General features: G+C 51.6%; 1 protein-coding gene across 8 annotated transcripts in view; it reads left to right on the top strand.

The window, feature by feature from the left end:
* ZHX3 (zinc fingers and homeoboxes 3) overlaps positions 1-21,987 on the top strand; it is a 50,298-nt gene that overhangs the window by 22,285 nt on the left and 6,026 nt on the right. For 5 of the 8 annotated variants that reach the window (XM_080557634.1, XM_080557637.1, XM_080557635.1 and 2 more), the window contains one exon: positions 18,078-21,003. In XM_080557634.1, the coding sequence (XP_080413760.1) occupies positions 18,234-21,003 (2,770 nt within the window). In that variant the 5' untranslated portion in view covers positions 18,078-18,233. The other 3 variants (XM_080557639.1, XM_080557638.1, XM_080557640.1) reach the window with 3 other exon arrangements.

Below are 21,987 nucleotides of genomic sequence, written 5' to 3'. Positions count from 1 at the left end.
AGACCTGTTGCCTCACACTTTTACTGTTTGTCATCAGCTGAAAATTACCTGAGCTCTGTAGATACCCAGATGTGGTTTGACTGTCGGTTGGTTATTAGAAGTGCATCTGCCCGCTGGAAGGTTTTGTCCTTGCTGCTGCTTGAGGTGCTGGAGCTGAGCGGGATTTGGGCATGGGTAGGGGTGATGCTTCCGCCTGCCCCGTGCTGGCCCCAGCCCCGCATCCCCAAGGCGGCACGATTTTGGCAGTGCCACTGGGATGCCTTGAGGCAGCTCTGCTTAACCAGGGTACCTGGAGGGTGTGGAAGGCATTACCAAAGGTTTTCCGCTTGGGGACTAGGGTCTGCTTAGAGCCTTGGGGCTGAGGGGTGTTGTAGGCTCCAAGCAGATTTTCTTTGGGAAGGTGAGGAGTTGCGCCTGTGGCCCATAAAAACCCAGATAAAATGCATTCAGTCTTTGTTTTAGCAACACAGAGACTGACCGCACACCGGGTTCAAGGTGAGGCCTTGTGCAAAGGGAGAGGCTTTTTGGTGTCTGGAGCAGCACTAGGGCTGTAACACTGCTTCAGCCAGAGGCGTGCAGAAGTATTTATGAATGAAGATGCAAACACGAGGTGAACCTTGCCAACCGGTAAGGGCTTACTCATGGGAGGCCACCCTTCAAAACGAAGTGATTAACTGTGAACCAAAACCAGCCTCTTATCTTGATCTGGAGTTTTAGAAGCACTCTGGTGGTGGTGGGGCTGTCTGCAGCACCGAGGGAGTTGTCTGCTTCGGCATGCTGAACACGCTGCAGCTTTGATTTTATTTCCAAAACAGCAATTTGAGCGTGTTGGGCTGGAGTGGAAATTTGCTGTGCCAGTATAATTCAGCATAATCTCTATATGCAAACTAGGAGGGTTTCTGACAAGAGGTGATCTATTAGAAGGATGATTTCTGATAAATAACTGGATTGGGACTCGCAAGTCCTGGGTTCAATCTCTTGCTTTGCAGTAAGCTTCCTGCGACCTTGGGCGAGCTATTTAAAATTGCTCAGTGCCTCATTTCCCTTTCTGTAACCTGCCGGTAACAGCATTTCCCTTCCAGCCCAGGAGTGCTGTGGCAGTGGGAAGGCAGTCAGAGCCTTTTCCGTGGTCAGCGAATGAAGAGCCCAGAGCAGAAGGCACAACCATCTTATGGGCCTTTCTTCTGTTCTCATGGGGAAAAGAGAATAGAATATCCACTTAAACAGCTTTGTTTCACTTTGTGAGAACCTGCAGCTCCCTGCACAGCCACAGACGTGCTACAAAGGTGCGTGCTCCCTGAGCGGAGAAGCGTTCCCCAGCATCGCTTTTTTTTTTTATTTTTTTCCATTAGCTTTAAATCAACGGCCGGTTTCGGTAGAGCAGGTTTCTGGTGCTCCTCTGACCTCTGCGTGAAGTTTTCCTTTAAAGTATTCTTCTGCTTTTGCTCCCGCACTGCCTTTCCGCTTTAGGCCCTGGTGGATGCTAGGGAGAGGTGATGGCTTTGAGGACAGAGGTGCTGGCACCTGGAGCTGCTCCCCGCTGGAGCCCACGGGACTTACCTCGGCCAGACCCTTTTCCCTCTCTGTGCTTGTTTCCTCTTTCCTAGAGTGGGGTTAACAGTGCTGGCCTTCCCTGTTACCGCTTCCCAAATGGCAAGAGTCAGGTTTCCCAACGTCCCTGAAAAGCGGGAGGGCAGGGGAGGCAGGGGCTTGCTCTGGAGCCCCTCGGTGTTATATCGAAATCGCTCCTTCTGGTTCTGCAGCCGGGCACGATGGCTTGTGCCCGCCGTTGAGGAGCCCACCAAAGCAACCTGGCAGCAGGCTGTTAGGAATGTAAGTTGGGGCCAGCTCTTTCATCTTCGGTGTATTTATCCTGCGAAGATGTTATCGTCTGTGAAAGAGGCATGGCCCAATAGCTGGGAAAACCCATCCCTTTTGGAGAGAAGCTTGGCTTTCATCTCAGCCCTGCCTGGTCAGTGGAGGGTACTGTGTAGTCCGTGCTTCTGCGTGTCTGTGGCAGCCCTTCCCAAAACCCCAAACCCTTTCCTCTCCAGGGTATCTTTGCCTGAACTATTAAATAGTGCATCGCTGTTGGTGTCTGCTCGGTGCTGTGAGGCTGGGCAGGTCCGGGGCAGGGCAGCAGCTTGAGACTGCTTCCTCCGGGGGCTGTAACCCTCAGGTTAGGGCTTTGGGGAAAGTTGGAAGCTGTTACCTGGGTGGCATGGAGATTTTGGGTAGGTCTTCCCTTAGGTTCTGCCTGCAGCCAGGAGGAGAATCGAATCCCCAGTATAGGGGGTGCACTGTATGCAAGCACTTCTGCAGTCTAACCTTCTTGGGTTTTATGATCCTCACCCTGGGACACATACGTGTAAGGCTGTAGGCTTCACTACATTGTGGGTCTTTTATTGGTTCACCCAACTTTGTGTGCTGGGGAGGCTGAGCTTCAAATTGGCATGCGGGTGTTTAGAAGTAAGATCCCACAGCTGTGCCTTGTGAGAGCCTTCAGAGCCCTCTTTTAGGGTGCCCTACAAGGAGGGGCTGTGGGGAGAGGCTAGGCAAGGGTCCCTTGGGGAAAATCTGATGTGCCATGGCAAGAACTGGCGGCAGAGGAAGGGAGCGATGAGGAGGTTAGCTGCAATTTCCTGATGTTGATGGATTCCTGGGGTACTCGTCCAGCACACCCACATGCTCTGGGGGACACAGGCGTTGTGTTCCTCACTGTAACTTGAATAACCTCGTATGAGCAAGGCTTGGCTGGGGGGCAGCTGGGGTCCCGTGGGACCATTGCTGAAGAACGTGTGTAATCCAGGAGGTGTGTAATCTTCACGAGCAGCTTTTCACTCACCAGCACTTGCCAGGTGTGATGAGGCTCGAGCCCAATTTAGAAGGGGGGAGAGGATGAAGGGTACAGATGGGAGCCGCTGGCCCTGAATTCTGAGGGCTGCCCCTAGTGATGGCGAAGTCCTTTGGGTGTGGAAGGAGATGGTCTGGAAGGGACTGACGCTGTGACTATAGCTCTTTGGTGTCTGGGACGGTGTTGCAAATCGTTTTTCCACCTGTCACTGGAAGGTATGTACAGTTTTATGGCATTAATCCAGGGCGAGTTCACTTAATGAACTTCTCGATTGTTTTGCCTAACGCTGGCCACTCGAGTAAGCAGCTTGATACAAAGGTTTGCGTGATTGATCTTAAGGACATTGCCCTTGCAGGGTTTGACTGTGAAGCTGCCTTGTGTGCTTCTGAGCTGACTGGAGACGCGTCCTGCACACCGTTAACGTTTCTTCCCCTTGTTCCCCTGATATTGCAGACGTCCATTCACTTAATCTCTTCCCGGCAGGTGATTATGGGCTTGTATATGGGAGGAATTCCTGCTGCCCTGAGCTTTATCCAGCTTGACACGCTGTCGTTTTGCTGCAATATCATTGAGGTGCTTCCAAGTCTGCTTCTCTCCCAGCCCAAGGAAGAAAACAATTGCCTGGAGAAACGGCATTGGGTTGTTGTTTGCCTCCTTTGTCCACAGTGTCTGGATTTTTATTTTTTTTTTCACAATTGGCAGTAGCTAAATAACTTCAACTTCTGGGCTTTCAAACTCTAAGCAGAATTAAGATGAAGTAACATTGAGCAGCTTCGGGACAGTAACTGAGAAAGTGACCCATTCTTGTGAAACGTAAGTGCCGCAATGTGTTTTTTCACGGTGTATTTTGTGCATCTGTTTTCCCGTTGATCTGCACGACAGCCGGGGTGCCTCCAGCTGCCACGTGGATCTGGGGGAGCGGGGAGCTGCGGTTGCAGCTGCTTGGGATTGGGGTGCCCAGGCTGCCCCGGCCAGGCTGCAGCCCCGTGGCCTCCAGCACCTCCACTCTTCTAGATGGACGCCTCTACAAAATGTCCCAGCCCTGGGAGCCAGGACTTCGGGATGAAAATCTGTCGGGCAGTTCTTGGGTACAGTCTCAGCAAATGCTCGTCCTGCCCCAAGCACTGAGAAGCGACGGGTTGCACGCTGCAGCAGGCAGAGCTGTGCTGGGGTTTGGACGGATCCTGTAAATTCACCTTGTCTAGAAGCGTGCCTTCATCTCCCTGAGCGTGGCTCTGATTTGAACTGCTGACCTAGAAACGAACGGCTCCGTCATGCTGTTACCAAGCCCCTGAGCCAGCCCGATTCCTGTATTTGCAGACAGCCTGCTGACACAGCACGACCGTCATTTTGGCGTTGTGGTCCCCTGTGCTGACTCCTCCCGCAGTTTGGTCTCTCGTGCTATTTTCCGAGTTATGTTGAACAGAGTTAATAATTTATGCTATGCCATTCATCCTAATGATGGTGGGGAATGTTTTAGACTGCTGTAATGAGACTGCCCTCCATTTCTCTCCGAAAAAGAAGCGAGCCTTTTGGAAAAAAAAAAGTCTTTTTTGCTATTCCCTCTTTCTCTGAGGGAATAGCATAGGCTGTGATGCTTGGGGTGCTATAGATTGGGATTTTGCAATGAGAGCTTTTCCACTTTCACTTGAGAGGCTGGGAAATTTTAGACCCCTGAAAGAGCTTTTCTCCAAGCTAGCTAAATCAGTTCTAATGAAATGAGAGCTTTCAGATAGGCAAAGTGATTTTTTTTAATTGACTCTCATTTCACTTAATTCCCTGGTTATTCCCTTATTCCCCCCGAAGGACGTTGTTTCTGTTCTGCATCCCATCTAGTCCAGCTTGCACAGTTGTTTGCAAAGGGTGGGATGGTTTCAAGAGGACAAAATGCAGCAGTCAGCTCTCGTTTAAGCAGCATCGTGATAGAAAACAGGCACAAGCCCTTTCTCTTTTTTCTCCCATCACTCCCCCTTGTCACCTGTCTGCATGTCTGATTTGGGCAAATAAGCCAGCTCTTAGTAAGCTCTATTTGCTGTTGTCACTGGGAGGGGTAAAAAGTCCTGGAACCTGCCTGCCTTTATGGCTTTTTTCTGTTTTTTTTTTTTCTTTGTTCTCTCTTCTCTGGGCAATTCGTCTGGATTTTTGAAAGAAGTATTACTTAATGGTGTCGGTAAATTACACAAGTGGCCAAAAAGCAGTTCTGAATCCATGCAGCAGGAGTTTATAGGAAACAGGCTTGGTACTGATAGGAAGCCTTGCCTGCCTGGTTAAAAATTGATGGACACTCTTTACTCTGAGTGTCGGGATGGACCAGCTGTCCTCCAGCGGTCCCTCCCAATCCTGGTTGTTGTGTGTTTCTGTGACATCCACAGAGGCCCCAAAATAGGAGCTCAGGAGATGAGCCAGCAATGCGGCTCAGCAGCTGCCTTAATTCTGCAAGTGGGGCTGCACAGAAAAAGCATCACGCTTTTGAGGTGAGCCAGTACCTGTGGGGCCGAAACCAAGATTTCTGCTGCTCTTGGCACTCCTGCGGGCTGATGCCATGGGAACGAGACCCAAATCCCACACGGATTGGGGCCTGTGGGGTTGGCATGTCGCTGTTAAAACCCACAGCTGCCTGACTGTCTGCTGCTACAGGCGATGGATGAGCTGATAGCAAGAGGTACATGCCTCTCTGCATCCGTGTGAACAGAGAAAATAGTGAGTACTTAGAAAATACAGCTGTTGGAGATGTACTAATAACTTCACACTCGGCTGCACACACAGAAAGTGGGGCTTTCCTGATTGTGATCTGTATGTGTGTAATTTCAAAACCTATGGCAGAGACCTGAAGACAGGTTCTGTATGGCTTGGCAGTAATTGGGCAGTATTTGCATAATGATAGTAATTTCCTTGTTCTCATTTCCTAAATTTGGTTTGCAAGACCATACTGAAATGTGACTTAGAGCTGTAAGTATTTCTCTCTGTTGGCAGTTGGAAACGAAGTGTTAGCTGTGAATACTTACAGAAATAAGTGTTCAATGTTAGACTAAATTGAATAATATGGTGGTGTTCATATCTTAATCTTCCAAATAGTGCTCTTAAATTTGCTACAGTGATGTCTGAAAAGCTTAAAAATAATAAACTCTATTGTACAGAGCTTTGAATACAGAGTGGAGGCTTAGTGATTGCTGGCAGTTTGTGGGTATAGTCGCTAATGCATGGCAAGGAAGCAATTCTCCCAGCATGCCTGAATTTCTTAACCGAATTTCCTCGTATTAAGGCCTTGTGATCCACAAATTAATTAGTACATCAATATTTTGAATAAAGGCTCGCAGGAAACCTCAGTCCCCGAACCAAGCCCCTTTGCGTAGGCCGTCATACCACCTTAAAACACCTCTCGTTTTCCCCGCGTGGCTGCCAAAAGCTGCTTGCATCCAGCAGCTATTCAGTAGCATACGTGAAGTGGGCTGGTGAGCTCATGTTCCACCCAGCGAGAGGCACCACCAGCTGACTTTCGGCAACGAGCTGAAGTCCTGAACGAGCCTCGGCATCTGATTTTTAGCCCGTGTTCCCTGCAATAAGGTAACGAACCAACTCCTAACCTTCCGCCGTGAGAATAGTCAAACTCCTGGCGATTTATTTATTTTAATGGCATCAGGAATTCAAAAATTGAGGGCTCTGGGGAATCAAGAGTCTAAGGGAGAGCTTGGAAAAGAGGGTTCTGGCTTTGCTGATTTTTCTCGGAAGACGTCTGTGTTGCTCTGCATAATTCCCCTGCATCCTTGTGAATGGATTTTTAAATAAGGAGTTGCAGAGGGCAGCTTCGGAAATGGCCGGTGAGACCAGCAGGCATGGTTTAAAAATCCAGCAGAAAAAAAAACAGAAGGGGGAGGGGAGGAGGACGTGATTTGTTTATCACAACTGTACTTGAAACTAATTTTAAATGTCTGTCTTCAGAGAGTAAGGAAATTCCTTCAGCTTCCAGCAGTAAATAACTGGGATGCTTTTAGCTCACAGCTGACCTACAGAGGATGGTGAGCTTTCAACGCAAAAAATAATTGCCTCTCCGTGGATAATCCATTCCAAGTCTCGCTGAACAGCCGGAGGAAGTGAAGAATCCTGACAAGCACGGTTCATATCACAACTAACCCTTGAACTTTGTTCTGTTTCTCTGCCTGCTGCCCAGAGCAGCTTGACAAATGGTTTTGAACAAATCTAGTTTTCAAACCAAAGAGCAGGTGACAGGGATTGCTTTTGGCTGGCAGGTGCTCGGTTGGGATTCTGGTATCTCCAGCCCATGGAAATCTAGAATGAAATCCCCAATCCGTTTTTCTCTTGGTGCCAATCCTAAAAGAGGTAGTGATTGTTTTAAAGAAGGGGAGAAGAAAGGCTGTCTCATGTGAGCAATCTGGGGTCAGTGAATAAGGGTTTGGTAGTTGGGCTATATATTTCTCCATAACCACTCTTCTTGGTGGTGAAGTACCTGATGCTTGCTGTGTTGCAGACTTCTGAAGGTCAGATTCCCATCAAGCATCTCAGCAAAGGCTTTGGCCATTTGGAAGCTGAGCTCTCTGAATGATCTGCCCCGCTGTATGCCAGCATAAACTGTTGGGAAGTGGGGACTTCTGGAAGTCTTGTCACTTATGTAGGTACTAAAAAGGAGCCGGGCTCTTTTGGAAAACTGTGTTCCAGCTGAAGGAGCTGAAAACTTACCAATCTGGCCATATGCTTCTGAAGTTCTTGTGGTTCAATGCTTTGGGCCAGGATGTTGGCTATTTAAGGCAATGGAAGAAAACCCTGTGCCCCTCTTGCACAGTAGGTATGTGAACTCAAAGCATTAGGACAATGGTGACTCTAGAATTAGATGGTGTCCCTAATTTCCCTCTTCAGTTTTAAGTGGATGCAGCATTCTTCACTTACAATCTCAACTGTTGTGTTGCATTGTTGTATGGGGTTGAACATCTGCCCCTTCCAGCCACAAAAGTGGCTGTGTTCCAGTGGCGGGTGGTTTCTTTCTATTCAGGGATCCTCTGAGGCCTGGAAGTGCTTAAGCATTAGGCATGACATACTGTCAGCTGCTGCAGAGCCCCTTGGCTCTCCTCCTTTCAACATCCACGGGACCAGAGTAGGCGATCGTGGCTCACCTGTGCCCCATACCTGGCACAAACTCTGGCACTGCCGAAGGGGGAGCGGGGCTGCAGCAGAAGCCTGGTCGTCCATCGCAGAAAGCGTTTGTGGTCCCAGCTCCCACAGGAGGAGAGGGAAGCTCTGTTGTCAGCTCCTCTTAGCGAGGTCTTGATGCAGAAGGAAACATAACCCAGAAGCTGGAGTTTGAATACTTACCAAGGCAGAAAAATTGGCTTTGTCACCCTCCGGTGATATCCTTTTAGGTAGCTGTGCCGTGTGGGACTGCAATTCTACCACTTACCCTTTCGTTGCTTGCAAATAAAATGAAAACGTGGCTTGGAGTCCAGGGAAGGCAGTGCTGCTGGGAGCCTGGGGCCTGATCCTTCGCTGCTTGTGCAGCAGCCCTGGGCTCACCTGTCCTGCTGGGTGGCAGGGAAGGGCGACGGGGAACAGCGGTGGCATGGGCCGGGCCTCTGCCAAGATGGTGGGCCTCCACCAGACAGGCCTCTGCAGGGATGGTGGGCCTCTGCCAAGATGGTGGGCCTCCATTAGACAGGCCTTCAAAGGCATGGTGGGCCTCTGCCAAGATGGTGGGCCTCCATTAGACAGGCCTTCAAAGGCATGGTGGGCCTCTGCCAAGCTAGTGGGCCTCCATTAGACAGGCCTTCACTGGGATGGCGGGCCTTTGCCAAGATGGTGGGCCTCCACCAGACAGGCCTCCACCGCGGTGCTTTGCCCCGCATTAGGAAGGGTTGGGGTGCTCGAGCAGAGCAGGGAATGAGCTGCCAGTCCCCCGTGCGTTTCTCAGCGTAGTATGTTCTTCCCCCAGCATTGTGCTGGTGATTGACTGGTGTTTTCTCGGCAAAAGGCTCCTGAATATTCATTTGGCTGATGGGAGATGAGAGTATGGTAGCGCCTTGAAATCAGCTTGGGGAGGGGAAGCAAGCAAAACTGCCTTTTTCTCGCTACTGTTGCTACTCGAACTGTGTCAAATACATACTTCACACGGATAAATGATTGCAGAGACCTGAGCCTACCCTTGTAAAGCAGAAATTACAGCGCTGGCATACTTGCCATCCTCATTCAAAAGCCCATTCCTCATTATAATGACTTTATACGTATTATTTCAGCTCAAAATGCCATTTCTCTTCTCCCCACCCATTTCCTTTACTGGCTGTGACATACAGGAACTACACCCATGGCTTGACTAGCCTCTCCTGACCTTTTGTAACTTGGCTCCAAACTCATTTTTTTGGGTCTTTTGCAAAGCACTGTCAGAAGGGAAAAATCCTTTGTTAAAACACAGCCAACTCCTGCCTCAACGTGGAACAGTTTGTTCTGCTGAAAGAATGAGCCAGTTCAGTGAGCAGAAAAACATTGCCATAAACCAGCGTATTCAATAAGCTGCAAAAGCGATCGGCTGCACTCTGCGTCTGAAAGGACAACTCTGAAGCGGGATCCGTGGGGGGAGAAAAATCCACGATCCCGACCTGCCAGCCCTGTTTCCTTGCTTTCAGCTGAAGCGTTTTGCAGCTGTCTTTTTGGTTATAGCGACTGTAAGTGGGGAAATGGGAGCTGATGGCGAGCCAGAACGCAACGCAGCTCACAGAGCTAGCATATTGCAAAAGGGCATGGGGAATGAAGTAATCCAAAAATGCTCAGCTGGGAAGGGGGTGCGGCGCTGTAATAGTCCTCAGTCGCTGCTGCAGATGATCAGCTCCAGCACCCCACATTTGGTGTCTGGTACTATTTAGTAGCTCAGTTTAGTCCTTCCCACTCACGTCCCACATCTCATTTTAAAATCTGGACCTTGGAGTCCTTTACCCTACACTCAGTTTCCCCGGAATCGCTGCCCTTGTGTGGCTGCTCAGTAACTGGTGATCAGCCTGTCTTCAGCAAGCCTTTCTTCATTGCACAAGAGCCTTGGATGCTTGGTGAGAAAACTGTGTGACCCTCTAGCAGGCCTTTGTTTTTGTGGTCCTGCAGTGGGATCGTTTCAGTCACGAAATAAAAGCTGATGCTGGTTTTCTTGTAGCAGTAAATGTTGTGATAATGCCTAGAGCTGTGGTTCCTGAGCTCGGGGTGGTGGCCCCCAAGTAGGGTCACCCATCTGGAAGTGGATGTGCAAACCTGGAAGTGGGGTTGTGAACAGAAGTGCTTGGGAAATGCGGTTTAGAGGCTTCCCACAAAATGACTTGCCCTGGTGCTGGGCAGTCTGCAGCTGTGCTGAGAGCACAGCGGGCTTGTGTGCTTCGTCTGCTCTCTTGCCGTAGGGGGCTCAGGCCTGTGAACGCTTCTTCAGTTTCTCCTAGCATCTCCTGCTGATTTAGAAGACTCAAGCATTTTTGCCAGAACCGTAACAGTGACCAAGCTCTAACTCTGGTTCTTGTTTTGCTTTGGGAACCATGAGTCTTCACTCCAAGCTCCCCCAGTTTTTGGCTTGGAGCTCATTGACAGCTTCCAATAATAAAAATACAGAGAGGTATATTTTAGTTCTTAATCTGTCCGTTTTCACATGGATTCCAAAGAGTTAACTCTACCAAAGCTGATCTTGCTCTGTCTAAATGGTGATACTTGACAATAATCTCTACACGTGCAACTCTGGACACGGTGTGGCAGAATATTACCCTTCTGAGCATGTGTGGCCATTTTAGATGTCAGTGATCAAGCAGCAATCACAAAGAGATCCCTCTCACAATTAAAGCAAAAGCAGACCTCCTAGAGAAAGCACGAGGGACTGAAATCAGAGCCCCTGTGCACTTGTAAACATGACTGGCCCTGCCTAGGCACAAGCCAACCTGCTGGTATTCACCAGCCGAGTGCGAGGTGATGGGGGACGCAGATGCCGATGAGCTGTGGGACTTCTTGAAGCCCTGTTAATGCTGTCTGGTGTCCTCTGCTGGTAGCGTTCACCTCAGAGCTGGCTGTGCGGATAGACGATTGTCTGTCTGCCGGATCGTTTCCTCTGGGGCAACGCCAGGAATGTTTTGCAACATGGACAAAATGTGAGGATCGAAGCTATGCGTGGAGGTGGGTCCCCGGGACGCCGGGAGTGTAAACCCTGCTGAGGTAGTGTGACTCGGAGCAAATCTGTAATGAAGCCTGCATGCTAAAAGAGATTTTTGTTTGAAGATGTCAAGGGTGTGATTGCATAACGTTTATTTGGTCCTTGGTCAAATGGATGGGAGCAGAGGAAAAAGAGTGAGTGAATTAGTGGTGGTAACGTTCACACAGAAGCACGCAAAGCTCGGAGGGATGATCACTGGTTTTGTTTTGATGTGTGGTGTGTTTTTTATTCCTGACGTTCTATTGAAATATAGCACACAGGCTTGTCTCTAAGAGGGGCACATTGCCAATAGTCTAAAGGTTATATTATCCTAGTGACCTATTTTTATACTCTAATCGCGTTCCGTTTCAGCCACCCCTCTCTAGCCTTCCATCTCGCTCGGGTTTGTGCTCATCTGAAAAAAGCTGAGATAATTACCATTAGTCCCTGAGTGCTAATGGAGAAAAGCAGCCTCTACCCAGGTAACGAAGACAAAGGCAAGTTGCTGCTGTTCTGAAAGTACGAGACCGATCCGAAAAGGTAGCTCACAGATCGGTGGTGACTTGAAACAGGTCAGTGCAAAATGCGGCAGGGTAGAGGAGAGGTCTTCTCTTACAGGCGTGCTTTAAATGGAGAGGTGCAGCAGCTTGTAGAAGGACGAAATTTTAATGAATAGCTCTGTTTAACTACCCTAAATGAAAATGACGCTTTTCTACTTCAGGCCTGCCAAGTAATGGAGAATGACTGCGATTGTTCAGCCAGCCAGCTTCCATTGCCTTTAAACTGTGCGCGCATTTGCAAAGCCAGGCGTAAGCTACAAAGCACCCCGAACAGTCGGCATAAAGAGAAATTGTTCCTTAGCACAAATGTTGACTATGCGATGCTGCTGGGAGCTTGAAACTGCTGAAATCGGTGCGTGTGTTTGTACATTTGTGTGGCACCGAATAGTAAGATATGAAGAGGCTTTGCTTGTCTCGGGCTGCTGCTGTTTTACTGCTCGTGGCTCTCCCTGTTGTTGCCGAGCGCACCTGACACTGGAGTGCCTGCAGCGCAGCAGCGATCTGTGCCCAACGGGAGAGTCTCACTAAGTGTTCCCTCACGGGATCTGGCAGTCCTTTGCAGGGTTAAACCCCTGCAGAATGAGGTGCGTGGTGGTCTCGGTGTGGGCTCTGGGTGGCAGAGAAGTGGTGGGCTGACTGCCCCCAGGCAGGCGGTACCTATAGGCGCGCACCGTAGGCGATGGCACGGTGTGGAGATGCGCGCTGCTCACCTGGGTGATGCTCTGGTGCTGGTGCTTTTAGGCTGCTGGAGAAGATCTATGCCGTGAGCGCCCTTCCAGCTGCAGGCCTTGCAGTCCCAGGGATGCACAGCCACAGACCGGGACCGGAGGAGCTCCGTGAGCTCCGTGCTGCCTCGCAACCTGCCCAATCCTGCCTTTCCTTCTCTGATACAGAGCCACACTGGCACAGCTAAAAGGGACATCCCGTCCACACCCAGGAGGTGAGGTGGGCTCTTCTCTCTGTGTCTGTCCGTGCTGAACGCAGGAGTACTTAGAGAGGTCTTTGCCAGTCACTGCCACGTGTCCATCCACGTAGCACGTCCCCGGGACGGATGAACGGGGTTTGTCTGGGTGGTGCTGCTGCTGCATGCCCTTGCCCCATACTTTGTTGTGCTCTTGTTGTACTCAAAGCCCGTGGCTCCAGGGCTGTGGAGAGGAAGCCCTGGTTAGAGCTGTCGTGGGACAGACCTTCACCTCTTCTCCTCTCAGCTGGGAACTGCAGGAGGCTCCAGCCTTCCCCTCTCCCGCCAGCCCAAGCAGGGCATGTTTTGGCAATAAGCTGGATAATTAATATAGCTGATGAACTCCTACATAATTTCTCATGAAGGGACTCAAAATGCAAAACAAATGTTAATGACTAACCCGAGAAAAAGAGTCCTGGGACTGCCGTGGCCGGTGGCAGCAGAGGGACTGTGCCCTCGCTGCCGCACAGACCTGGTGTTCCCTTGCTCTCCCGAGCACCCAGGTAAATGCACCCAGTCCCAGCTCTGGCACCCGGTGCTGTGCTGTGCTGCGGGGTCACCCGCTCCGAAACGCGCCGGGATCTCCCTCTGGGATGCTGGGTGGTGGGAGGGGGAAGGCAGCTCACCCCCCGGGGTCTGGTTGCTGCCGACAGCACCGGCTCTGGGTTGCTGACCTCCAAATTTTTCTACCTGCCGTCCTCTGCTTGCTGCTTGCTGGTGGAAAGGTGGGGAGTCCACAGATGACTTCCCAAGGGAAGGATTGCGTCTTCCGGGCCTTGCTACAGGTAGGGCATAAAGGGAAGGGAAGAAAACACTCAAATGGCAACTTTTTTTCCTTCTTTAATTTTTTTTTCCATGTTATGATATCAACCAGGGCCCGCAGAGTTTGAGCTGAAAAACAAGCCGCTTTTATTTGAAGTGCCAATATTGTGCTTGGCTCCCTATGAGACAGAAACATCAACTTTGTCCCTGACCTGGGGAGTGCGTCTGCCTGCCTAGCAGGCACAGAAAGTGTTGAGAAAACTGTTATTTTACTTCTATTTTGGTGTTGATCTTTTTTTTTCCCCCTTTAACCGAGCACTTTATGCTTCGGCAGAGCTGCGTCCAGCACCGGAGTCCCCACGGCAGGATTTTGTCACCCGGGACGTCGGTGGGGAGCACGTCCCTGCTGGGAGCATCGCTGGCGTTTGCTGGGCTGGGGGCAGAGCTGCTGTCCCCGTATGGGACAGGGGGACCACAGCTGCTGCGGGGCCATGTGCTGGATGTCTTTTGATGCCACGTGGTGGGTTTCCTTGTTGCTGTTTCTAGGCGAGGTTTGCAAAAGGTCACAAAATTAATCTTCTAACTGGGGACCTTGGCGCTGCGCAGAACGAATGTTTTGCATTAACAACCTAACTCATTAATTCACTGAAACATTTAAAACCAAACCAGTTGTATCCAGCCAAGCTGGAAAAAGCTGAAAGTTCATACTCAGCAGTGCCGATTTCGAAACCTCCCTTTGTTAATCTCTGCAGAAGTAAATTTTCTGAAGTTGTTAAGCTCACTTTGACCAGTCTCTCGGCATTGTTTTCCTCGTCAGACCCAGAGCAGCTCTGGGGCGAGCTGGTGGCGTGTACCTGGGCCTGCCGTCGGGACAGGAACTGGCTCGGATGCCTTATGGGGGAACGCTTCGAGCAGCGTTTGGGGTTCAGGGCTGGTCAGAAATGCCATGCCGTGTTAACAGACAGCGATCCTGAGTTTAACATTTTCCGTCTTCCTCCTCTGTTCCTTCTTTCCCAGTCGCTAGGGGTGTTTATATCGCCGCCCAGCACATCTCGTGGAACCTCAAACCAACCTGAGCCACTTGTCTAGCTTTGTGCCTGCCTGGTGCAAAGGTGCCAGGGGTCCCCCACGTCGCAGGACCACGTGCGTGGGTCCCACCTCAGAGGTTGCATCTGCCCCCAGTCCCCTCCCGATGCTTCATTGAGAAGGTGGCCGTGCCTGCAGCCCATTCGTTAGTTCCCTGCGAGCATCTCGGGTGCCAAATCCATTGCACTCTGCCTGAAGTCATTTTTCCTTCGAATTTCCAGCAGCAGGTTTAAGTACGCAGGTCATTTGAGCGGTGGCTGCTGCTCGCTGTGCTACCCCTCTATTAAATTAGCAGGTGTCGATTAAATAGGGACCATCAGTTGAGGCACGATCCCTTTTTCTTCCTGTCAGCAGGGTAGCTGTTCCATGCAGCTCATCTTTCTTCCAGTTGATCATAAAGTAACACGTAGTAAATCGAGTCCTTCACACGTGGCTGTGCAAATTGGTCGGAGGCATTCGCAGTGGTCCCGCCACTGAGTCCCGCCGTAAGGCTGGTTGTTAATTGAATAATTTTTCTGCCATTAATTTAACCTATCCGTTAAACATCCTTGCTTGTTTCAATGACAGAGATCAGTGAATTGTACGTTCTGTTATATATTAGCGGTGTATTAAAGCATTAGTACATTCCAGAAGGTGAGCAGTGAATAAAACATGCTCTTAACATGTGGTTATGCAACTGTTCCGTGGAAATGAAACGGACAAACAGTACACTTGATTAATTTTTTTCCTAGTAAATTGGCACTGTGATTCACTTCCAGCTAAATTTGCAATCTGTGTTCTCAGGTGGCATTAATATTGGATCCCCAGCAGGAGAGCTGTGTTGGCTGGTGCTGCTTTGATTGCATTTTTAACGGAACTTGTTGGAGAGAGCACTGAGCTTGATGCAAATGCGCGGGTAAATGAAACGCGGAGCTTTTAGGTTCTCTGTAGGTGGGTCCGACCGTTCACATTTACCCCAAATAATTCTGACTGCATGCTCTGAAGAGGCACTCGGCTAAAAGGGCACAATGGGGGGCTTTGTGCATCTCGATTGCCCTGTATCAAATTCTCCCCGTCGACAGATAAAAACAGTCTTTTTGTGGTGAATCTATAGCGACAACATAAGATCCATCTGAGACGTGAGCTGTCTCCAGTAACAGCGATGCTGGAACTGGATCTCCACTGGCCGTTTGCTGGAAACCAAAGACTTTGCAAAGTGCCCAGCAGCTTCTCCCTGGCCTGCGTGAGAGCTGCAGGATGAGATTAAGCCAGCATCGGTGCAAACCTGGTGCAGTAAAGGAGGGGAAGGCAGCTCTGCAGATCTCCGTGCAGCAACAGAATTCACTTTTACTGCTGCCTCCGTGACGCCAAACTCCTTTCAGCCTTTAAAGCTATATTTTGTAGCCTTCAGGCCGTTCTCATTGTTTTTTTCCTAATTGACTCGACTTGGAAAGGTCATCATACCCTGCTAGATTGTGTAATATTTAACTTAGCATCAAAAATGAGGATCTTGGGATTGGTGTCAAATTGATGCTGTTCCCTGCTGAATAGCAAAGCCCATTCATAGTCATCCAAGTATTCTGCTTGCTAATGCTCATGAATAACTTTCTGGCCCTCTGCAGAGGGAAAGACTAACCACGAGAAGGTGGGATAAGAGCAGCATAAAGCAGGTATTGAGCGCATGAAATTCGCGCCGTCTAAATCCAGGTCACAGCTTTAATGCTTTTTTATTTATAGATTTTTTCAAGTTATAATTTCTAGCTTTTCATGAAGCTTTAGCATAGCAAACAGTCTTTTCTGACGCCAAGTTCAGTGATGACTAACGCTATTTACAGGGCTGTTTTGTAATCTCAGATCAGCCCACATTAACGGGAAGTTACGTTTTCCCATCAGTCTTTTAAATTGTGCCGGAGAGTTGCTGAGCCCAGAATTGCCCAGCCGGGCTCTCCTATTTGCAAGCTGACATAATTTTTTCCAGAACAGCATTTTAAAAAATTTCAAATGAAGTTACAGAGGTCAGATCATACTTCCTCAGTCTGATTTTTGCTTTAGGATCTTTCATTCCTCTGGTCTAAAAGCTACCAACAAAAATAAGGCAGAGTTGCTCTTGCATAAGCACCACAAAGTCATTTTCCTGGTCTGCATTTCTCTGTGCATGGGGTCAGCTCGGCATACCTGACATGAGAGCTCCGGGTGCACAGCTGCTTTAACTGGTAGGAGTTGGCTCTGGGGTCATCTGGTAGGATGGTAAGTTGTTTTTTTATAGTTTAAGTTTTTACGAGTGTTTTTATAAAGCTCCCTCTCTGTTATTGTAAATCCCAGGAAAATCTGGCACAGAGTCTTTGTAACGCGAATCAGCGCATCCATGTGCCTCCGAGTGACCTCGCAATCTGGAAAAATACAGTTTTATCCGAGCGTTTAGAAGAAGAAAAAAAAAAAAACAGAGTTGCTGTAAGAAAGGTTGGTGAGGGGGTTAAGGCAGCGACGCTGCTCGGTCAGACGTGCTGCCTTCCCTGTCGTCAGGACCCATCTTGGCAAGTGCCTCCTGGTGCCAGCGACAGCAGCCAGCTTCACTGCCCTCGGGTCGTGAGCTCAGGCATGGAGCATCCGCTGCGCAGATTGCACAACCGCAGCAGGCCAGCGGCACGGCGGTGGCTAAAGCTCTTTTGGGGGCCTTACCTTCTCGTGCAGTTCCAGCCAAAGACCCAGCAGATGCTGTTAAAACAATAAGAAAATGTGCGTGGAGTGGGGAGGGAATCTCAGAAATGATTTGCTGGCTTCCTGAGCGAGGATGGCTAAAATACGCGGCTCCAGCTGCAGCCTCGCTGCCGTCTGCAGCGCAGCTCCAGGACTTTGCACGCAGAAGCCTTTGGCACGGGCATGGTGCTTCGAGCTGGCAAGCAGCTTTCCGACAGGATGGTTGGAAAGTGCCGATTTTGAAGAAATCGCAATGTTCTGTGGGAGCATGTTGATTTTCATCCGGTTTTTCTGATGGGAAGCAGGCAGGGGCTGGAGCCCGGCGGGCACCCGGGCGTGCAGGGAGCCGGGGCAGCGCTCTCCCCGCAGCAGCACCGGTGCCGGGGCTGGCAGGGCATGGCGAGGGGACGTCCCAGCCCCCGTCCTCCTCAAAGGAGAGTTTGGTACAGGCTGTAAAACAGGCATCGCACGGTTGCACTGCGTAGCTGGGAAAATCGCTCTTGGTTTTGCTGCTCGCTGCGTGGGAGCGTGTGAAGCCGAGCAGCGGATGGGAGCTGTGCACGCACGGCACCGCGAATACCTGGCATTCTTTCGCAAGTAAGAGATTTGGGGGGAAAAACAGCCCTGAGATCTGCCTTGCGACGTCCAGCGCTGGTGTGGGTGGAACTGGCTGCTTCGTGGGTTCGGGGGTAAAAGGATCGCGCTGGAGGAGGGGAAGGGAGCTGGGGCTGCGAGCTGGAAGGGGAGAGCGGGCTCCAGGGAGCAGCTGGGGGGGAAGGAGTCGTGTGGTCAGCTTCTCCCCGCTGCCACGTCACAGCTGGTTTCTGGCTTTGTGTGTTTGCTTTCTAAACAGGTAATTCACAGACTGCGTGTATGAAAATGTGGTAAATCCAAGGTCAAGTTGAATTTTTCCAGCAAAAGACACTGAGAATGATTTGTTGAGTGAAACAGTTAAATAGCAGGATAGCTGTGCTTTGTCTCATGCCAAGGGAACTAACCCCTCCTCCCTCTCCTTGTCCTCAGGTTCAGTGGTAAATATGAACATTTGTCAACATTTGACAACAACTCCTTGGGACATCATGAATTTGCTGGAATCTAGACCACAGAGCACTTGCAATAGCGCTTTTTAATTTAATTTAAATTAAAGAAAAAATAATCTCATCTGGATTAATCGTAGTGATGGCTAGCAAGAGAAAATCCACGACTCCCTGCATGATACCAGTAAAAACTCTGGTGCTTCAGGAGACTGAGCTGGAGGCTGCAGAAGACGATCGTGAAGGAACACAACAAGATGCTCCCACAGAAGGGCCAGCAGCCAGCGATGCTGGTGCCAGCAACAGTGGAGCCTTGTCTAACGGGCACCGCGGCATCGCCGAGGGCGATACTTTTGTCTGCAAGTATTGTGACTTCGGATCTCAAGACGTTCACCATTTCTTTGCGCACCTGGACTCTGAGCACTTGGACTTCAGCAAAGACCCCGCGTTTGTGTGCGTTGCGTGCAACTTCCTGGCGAAGAGCCATGAAGGGCTCTCGCAGCACAACGTGGAGTCGCATGCTGGCGAGACGAGCTTCGTCTGGAGGCTGGCGAAGCAGGACAATCGGACGGCTGTGGAGCAAAGTCTTTGCGATGCCGCCAGCAGCCACGACCTTCCGGGAGAGGTCCCCGAGGAAGTAGTGGATGGTCAGTCTGAAATTATCATCACCAAAACCCCCATCATGAAGATAATGAAAGGCAAACCCGAGGCCAAAAAAATCCACACGCTGAAGGAGAATGTGTCCGGTCAGTTGGGCGGAGAGTCGGAGACAAAAGACGGAGAGCCTTCCTTCACGAACGGGCCTGTGCCGGTCAGCCAGCCCACCGCGAGTTCGACAAAATCATCTCATGTAGTGAACGGCTCCATCCTCGGAAACGTGCCCGTTCTGCCAGCGGGTGTTGCCCAACTTGTTTCACTGCAGCAGCAACCACCCTTGCACCAGCAGCTACCTACATCCAAGTCCCTTCCCAAGGTGATGATCCCCCTGAGCAGCATTCCCACATACAACGCAGCCATGGACTCCAACAGCTTCCTGAAAAACTCTTTCCACAAGTTCCCCTACCCCACAAAAGCTGAGCTCTGCTACCTGACCGTGGTGACCAAGTACCCAGAAGAGCAGCTGAAGATCTGGTTTACGGCCCAGCGGTTGAAGCAGGGCATCAGCTGGTCGCCGGAGGAGATAGAAGACGCCAGGAAGAAGATGTTTAACACGGTCATTCAGTCCGTGCCGCAGCCCACCATTACCGTGTTGAACACACCGCTGGTCGCGAACCCCGGCAGCGTCCCGCATCTCATCCAGGCCACTTTGCCGGGCCACGTGGTGGGGCAGCCGGAGGGCACGGGGGGGCTGCTGGTCACACAGCCCATAATGGCCAACGGCTTGAAAGGCACCAGCTCCTCCTTCACCCTGGCGGTGACGACAGTTCCCAAGCCCCAGCCGGCGGCGCAGCACAGCACGGTGAGCTCCAGCAATGCCTCGGCCGTGAAGGTGGTGAACGCGGCCCCGTCAGTGCTCACTGCCTGCCCCACCATATCCTCGCAAACCTTCCTGGACCCCAACGTCTACAAGAACAAGAAGTCCCACGAGCAGCTGTCTGCCTTGAAAGGCAGCTTCTGCAGGAATCAGTTCCCCGGCCAGGCTGAAGTCGAGCGGCTGACCAAGATAACCGGGCTGTCCACGAAGGAGATTCGGAAATGGTTTAGCGACAGGAGATACCATTACAGGAACGTCCGAGGCGGCAGAGCCATCTTTCCTGGAGACAGTGCTCTCGATTCTCTGCCCGAAATACCCTTCGACGTGCCGCCCAAGGGAGCGGAGCTGACGTCTACAGCTGCGGCCACGCCTGTCACCCATCACCCGACGCGGCGGCAGGCCTGGCACCAGACGCCCGACTTCACGCCCACCAAGTACAAGGAGCGCGCGCCCGAGCAGCTCAAGGCCCTGGAGAGCAGTTTTGCACAGAATCCTCTTCCTCCAGATGAAGAAGTGAATCGCTTGAGGAGCGAGACGAAGATGACACGGAGGGAGATCGATAGCTGGTTCTCGGAGAGGAGGAAGAAGAAGGTGGCGGAAGAGAACAAAAAAGCGGAGGAGGCAGTTCAGCAGGAGGAAGAGGAGGCTGAAAACGGCTGCGGGGAAGGAGAAGACTCCTCAGATGACCTGAGGGCCTTGAGCGAAAACGGCTCGCTCGATGCCTCTACCAACAACCCAAACTCGGCAGAGCGGAAAGTAAGCCCCATCAAAATCAACCTGAAGAACCTCCGGGTGACAGAGTCCAATGGCAAGAGCGAAGCGCCGGGCATCGCCGCGAGCGAGAAGGGGGACGGCGGCTCCAGCCGGCCGCCCACCCCTCCGAAAACCAAACTGAACTTCAAAAAAACCGCCCAGCAGCGGCACTTGCTTAAGCAAATGTTCGTGCAGACGCAGCGGCCGACGAACCAGGAGTACGACGCCATCGTGTCCCAGACGGGCTTGCCGCGGGCTGAGGTCATTCGCTGGTTTGGAGACAGTCGGTACGGCTACAAGAACGGGCAGCTGAAGTGGTATGAGAACTACCGGCGCGGCATCTTCCCCCCGGGCCTGGTGGAGGTGAGCCCGGCCGGCAGGGAGGTGCTGGAGGACTACTACAAGCAGCACAAGGCGCTGCAGGAGGACGACGTGCCGAGCCTCTGCGAGCGCGCCCAGCTCAGCGCCCAGCAGGTGAAGGTGTGGTTTGCGCTGAAGGCGGAGGAGGAGACCAGGGGCGCCTCCGAGGATGCCTTCTCCGGCACCAGCGAGCAAACGGGAAGCCAGAAGGGGCCGTACGACGCCTGCTCGGAGGTGTCGGAGAACAGCGAGCCCTGGGAGCCAGGCGGCCCCGAGGGTGGTGCTGAGCCCCCCGGCGCCCCCGTGCAGCCGCCCGCCGCGCAGCTCGGTAAGGGCCCCTGGGCAGTTTGTGCGAGGCCTCCGCGGGCAGGGTTGGGTGAGCACGAGGCACTGAGTGCTCTAGGTGGGGGTTTGGTGTCCAGGCTTGCTATTTGGGGTTTAAATCGAGGAAGCAGTGAGGAACCCCCCCAGGTTGCTTCAGGAAAGGGGGAGAAGAGGGTCTGGCAAGGTGCCACAAGCTCCCTTCTGAAGCCAAATCCTGGCTTTAGGAGCAAAACCAGTGGGAGTGCCCCATCCCTTCACCTGCCCTGGGGGAAGGTGGCCCTTGGGTTTATTTGTAAAAATATTTATTTGTAAATATTTGGGAAGGAAGGGGTCTGGCTGCTGTTTCCCAGTTCTGCCCCCAGCTTCTCCCATGTCTCCCCCTGGCCCCAGGCAGCACGGTTAGCCCGTGGGTGCTCTCGCTTCCTTGCCTGTGGGAACAAAAGCCTCCTCCCTTCCCTCTCCTGCTGCCCACTGCGAGTTGCTGCCGGCTCTCCAGACGTGAGCGTTGTCATTTTAGCAGGGCTTGGGCAGCGCAGATAGAGACCACAAGGAAGGAGGGGACACGGAGAGACGGAGTGGCATTTACAGCTGCTGGCCCTACCCCTCCTCCAGGGCTCGCTTTTGAAAGGCGTGCGTGGAGGAAAGGAGAGGTGGTTTCCAAGCCCTCTGTGGGCTCTTTGGAAAAGCAGCTGGGGGCTGTTTCCTCCCTGGCAGAGCTCCCACCAGATGGGGATGGCCGAGGGCTGCGCTCACCCTGTCCTGCTGCACAGCCCCTCGCCAGCCAGCATCACCTCCTCCCACCAGCATCACCTCCTCCCACCGGCTGCTGCAGCCCCGCTGCATGGCTTTGGGTCCTCCCACACACCTCTGCCAGGCCTTTTAAAAAAAATTGTAAAAAATTCATTGGTTCCCTTCCCCCTGTAATTCAGAGGAAATGAAGTGTGGGTTTGAATGGGACTTGCCTTTATTGCAGCTGAGAAATCTGGAT

Source organism: Anser brachyrhynchus, assembly GCF_964034855.1.
Source record: "Anser brachyrhynchus genome assembly, chromosome: 16".
In the NCBI taxonomy this organism is placed as follows: Eukaryota; Metazoa; Chordata; class Aves; order Anseriformes; family Anatidae; genus Anser; species Anser brachyrhynchus.
The sequence above is the reverse complement of the archived record's forward strand: the minus strand, read 5'-3'. Positions and strand labels throughout refer to the sequence as shown.